Consider the following 4781-nt stretch of genomic DNA (forward strand, 5'->3'; position numbering starts at 1 on the left):
ATCCTTGTAAATCTTTCCTGAATCCTTTCAAGTTTCACAACATCCTTTCTTCAGCAGGGAGACCAGAACTGCACACAATATTCTAAAAGTGGCCTAACCAGTGTCCTGTACAGCCACAACATGACCTCCCAACTTCTGTACTCAATGCTCTGACCAATGAAGGCAAATGTGCTAAATGCCTTCTTCACTACCCTGCCTACCGGTGACGCTACTCTTTTTAAAGCCAGCATCAATGAATGAAGTTTATATCAAAATCCACACATGATTGGGAGTAAGTGGGGTATCGCCAATAAATCAAAATGCTCAGAGCATCAGTGAGAAGGGTTGGAGTTATACAACACTGTGGGTAGTGTCAGGGTCTCAGTAGACCCGGTCACCTTACCAAAGTGGGGTCAGGCAGAGGAAGGGATAAAATGAGGAAATTGGAATCGAGGAAGTGACTCACTCCAATGCTGGCCTTAAGTCTCGCATTCGTAGTGCCTCGAGAATCCTGTTCAATTCCAGAAAGGGCTCCTTCTGACGGAGATCAATACATATTCCAGATTCCTAGAGGAAAAAATAGGACGTATCATGACGTGTTCAGCACTCACAAATAACTAACATTCCATCAGAATTTATAGTAACTGTTGTAATCCAGGCAGCGACAGGTCCTGTTCCAAGGCGGACAATGTGGCTTTAATCTCCCATTCCAGAGACCTATACCCAGGCTGATACTCTATGCAATACTGAGGGGGTGCTGCACTGGTGGAGGGCCAGGTGTCCCCTCAGGGACGATGCAAAGAGATCACCTGACACTCTTGAAGGCGATTCCCTGGTGTCCCAGCCAATCTGACAATTTGCTCATTAACTCATTGCTATCCAATGATAGGCAATAGAGGTGAAGCTGGAAGAGCACAGCAGGTCAGACAGCATCCGAGAGGCAGGAAAGTGAATGTTTTGGGCCAAAACTCTTCGTCAAGACTGGTGTGAGAACAGCGACAATATTTACCCTGATGAAGGGTTTTGATCTGAAATGCTGGCTGTCCTGCCCCTTGGATGCTGTCTGACCTGCTGTGTTTTTTCAGCTGCACATCTATTGGCTCTGGCTTCCAGCTCCCACAGTCCTTACTGTCTCCAAGCTCTTCAGTGGGACCTTGCTCCATGCAAATTAATTCCTGCCTTTCTTACTTTGTAGCAGTAACTACACTTCAGAACTACCTAACTGAATGGATTGGAATGATTTGGAGATGCTGGTGTTGGACTAGGGTGTACAAGGTTAAAAATCACCCAACACCAGGTTGTAGTCCAACAGGTTTAATTGGAAGCACTAGCTTTCAGAGCGCTGCTCCTTCATCAGGTGGTCTAGACAAGTCTACACATTCACTTTGTAATTCAAAACCACACCTCTCCCATTCACCAAAGGAGATGACCTCAATCACAGAAGGGGTTGGCTGTCGTGTCGTGCTGCCCCTTGAAAGGAAGTTTTTGAATTAGCCCCACACCTCACGTCCCTTCCCCACAACTTTCTCTTTCAACTAGTCTGATGTCATAGAGTCACAGAGATGTACAGCATGGAAACAGACCCTTCAGTCCAACCCATCCATGCCGACTGCCTTCTAGTTCTGGACTCCCCGACCCCAGGGAAAAGACTTTGTCTATTTATCCTATCCTATGATGGGCTGAACGGCCTCAATCTCTGATGTAACCGCCCTTTATAACTCCAGAAGGACTGACCAATTCCCTTATGAAAAGTTACAATTAGATTTTCCACCATCCTTCCAGCAGCATTTCAGATTGTGCAGCAAATCAGAGCTCCACGTTCTCTTAATCTGCCCTCTTCATTTCCTGATTGTCTTTGATCGGAGTCCCATTCCCTGGTAACTGAGCCAGCAGCTGCTGGGAACAGGGATACAGCCCCATAGCATGGTTTCTTCTAGTCATTTCATTCATGTAATGTCTGTAGAAATCAGGCCTGTCACTTGGACTGTTACCACAGAAGCAAACCCATCACCAGAAGATCCAGACTGTCCTTATCATTCCTGATGGAGACATCCGGAGCCCCAGATCTACTTTTGTACAGTTCAAAAGATTAAAAAAAAGAGTTGCTTGTGTCACAACAGCACATTTCCTCATCCCAGCACCTAGCATCTGCATGCCTTTCAGATTCTGATTATATAACTTTCCCAATGACGATATTTGTCCACAACAGAGGGAAGGGTGAGGCACCATATGCAGATAGCTTCTTTTTTTAAAAAATAAATCATTCCTGGAATGTGGGTGCCACTAACAACATTCCCAATAGGAAAGGTGAGACAACCTCTTAAACTGCTGCAGTATGGAAACACACACAGTGCTGTTTCTGAGGGAGTTTTTGGAGTCTGGAACAACAATATAATTCCAAGCTAGGAAGATGCAGACTTGGTAGATAACTTGTAGTGGGTGAGGTCCTTGTCCTTCTTTATGGAAGGACATTGGGATTGGATTATTGGTGTGTGTAGTACACATGGGAGGAAGTGAACATTTAACCACCATGGACAGGCCCTAGTCTCAGCCACTGCACGTGGGACAGCCATTCTGTACACACACGTATGTACACATACACACACACACATACTTACACTTACCTGGCACAGTTCTTCAGCAACATTCAACAACCCCTGTTGGTACAAATGTTCAACTACAGCCTCACTCAAGGACTGCTGCTTTTCACTGGAATCCCAGACACCGTCTACGCCCACAGCACTCGCATCAGTGTCGAAGTTCTACATAACACAACAAAAGAGTCAGCAGACAGAATCTCCATTTAGGTGCAAATTCGCTGAGAAACCCACGTGCTTTTTTTTCACAAAAGATTAGATTCCCTACAGTGTGGAACCAGGCCCTTCGGCCCAACAAGTCCACACCTATCCTCCGAAAAGTAACCCACCCAGACGAATTTCCCTCCGACTAATGCACCTAACACCATGGGCAATTTTAGCATGGCCAATTCACCTGACCTGCACATCTTTGGACTGTGGGAGGAAACCAGAGCACCCGGAGGAAACCCACACAGACACGGGGAGAATGTGCACATTCAGAATGGCAGAATCCACACAGACAGTCGCCCAACACTGGAATCGAACCTGGGTCCCTAGCGCTGCAAGGCAGCAGTGCTAACCACTGAAAAAAAACTCACCAATCCTGTTTGTACAACATGGGACTCTGACACAGACATCAATGTTCTATAGGAGCAGAGATTACAGAATAGACCAGACAGTAGTTACATTCTGCAAGGACAGGCTTGAGGGTTTAAACCGTCTGTCTGTTCCATCAACAATCAATTCATTTCTATTTATCCTGTACTTACTCTTCATTGGATTTCAATGTTCCTATTTTTCCCCATTTCCAGAATCATAAAGCATAGAATCCCTACAGCATGGAAACAGGCCATTCAGCCCACACAGATGCTCCGAAGAGCATCCTACCCAGACCCAGCCCCCTTACCCCTGTAACCCTGCATTTTCCATGGCCGATCCACCTAACAGATACATCCCTGAACACTGTGGGCAATTTAGCGTGGCTGAACCACCGAACCTACACATCTTTGGAAGGAAACCCACGTAGATGCAGGGAGAACATGCAAATTCCACACAGACAAGTACCCGAGGCCGGAATCGAACCTAGGTCCCTGGCGCTGTGAGGCAGCAGTGCTAACCACTGAGCCACCGTGTCACTCTTGCCATTTTATTCCCTTCTTCATTATTTGAAGTCTCCTGTGCACACCCATGAAATATTCAGAACCCTTGGGTGACCTGTCTCTAGTGCAGCATCAGTTAAAGAACAACAACACCTGAGCAGCCACTGGATGGTAAAGAAGAACAGTTTGCTGAAGGTTTGCCATCTGATCCTCCTTCCATTCACAAACAGAGAGAATGGTCTCTGCTCAGATTGCTTTGGAGGAGCCGGTGTTGGACTGGGGTGGACAAAGTTAAAAACCACACAACACCAGGTTATACAACACAACACCATCTTCTTCCTGAAGAAGGGCTTATGCCCGAAACGTCGATTCTCCTGTTCCCTGGATGCTGGCAACACATTTCCAACACCAGGTTATAGTCCAATACCTTTATTTGGATGCACTACCTTTCAGAGCACTGGCCCACAACCACCTGGTGAAGGAGCGAGTGCTTCCAATTACACCTGTTGGACTATAATCTGGTGTTGTGTGATTGTTTTCTGAAACAATAGAATTACTGGTCTGACTGGAGAGAAAACATAACCAAGTGTCCCTTTAAGTCAGTGTTTATATGCTTTACTGCTTCAAATTTCTGGCCCATGACACCACAGAATCTTTTGTTATTCAATCTGTATCAGACACTACCTGTTCTCCCATAAAGCAAAATAATGCAAGGAAGGCCAACAGAATTGTGTGATCAGGAATCCCAATGTTTGTATGACCAGGTACCTTATTAGTAAGCTGACACAGCAGTGCAGTGGTAACTGAAATAACTCCGCAGAGGCCGGTATCTGTCACCAGGTCAGCTTTTATTTACAGGTAAAAAACAATGACTGTAGATGATGGAAACCAGGTTCTGGATCAGTGGTGCTGGAAGAGCACAGCAATTCAGGCAGCATCCGACGAGCAGCAAAATCGACATTTCGAGCAAAAGCCCTTCATCAGGAATAAAGGCAGTGAGCCTGAAGCGTGGAGAGATAAGCGAGAGGAGGGTGGGGATAGAGTAGCATAGAGTACAATAGGTGAGTGGGGGAGGAGATGAATGTGATAGGTCAGGGAGGAGAGGGTGGAGTGGATAGGTGGAAAA

The 4781-nt window shown here is 46.1% G+C and overlaps 1 protein-coding gene across 1 annotated transcript in view; it reads right to left on the reverse strand.

The window, feature by feature from the left end:
• Positions 1–131: 131 nt before the first annotated feature.
• Positions 132–4781, reverse strand: part of LOC122562649 (E3 ubiquitin-protein ligase RMND5A-like) — a 15373-nt gene continuing 10723 nt past the window's right edge. The window contains exons 3-4 of the mRNA XM_043715667.1: positions 2604–2741; positions 132–546 (exon numbers count right to left, since the gene is read on the reverse strand). Coding sequence (XP_043571602.1) covers positions 442–546; positions 2604–2741 — 243 coding nt within the window. The 3' untranslated portion in view covers positions 132–441. The remainder of the gene's footprint in view (positions 547–2603; positions 2742–4781) is intronic.

The sequence above is a fragment of the Chiloscyllium plagiosum genome, chromosome 25 (genome assembly GCF_004010195.1).
Source record: "Chiloscyllium plagiosum isolate BGI_BamShark_2017 chromosome 25, ASM401019v2, whole genome shotgun sequence".
Lineage (NCBI taxonomy): Eukaryota > Metazoa > Chordata > Chondrichthyes > Orectolobiformes > Hemiscylliidae > Chiloscyllium > Chiloscyllium plagiosum.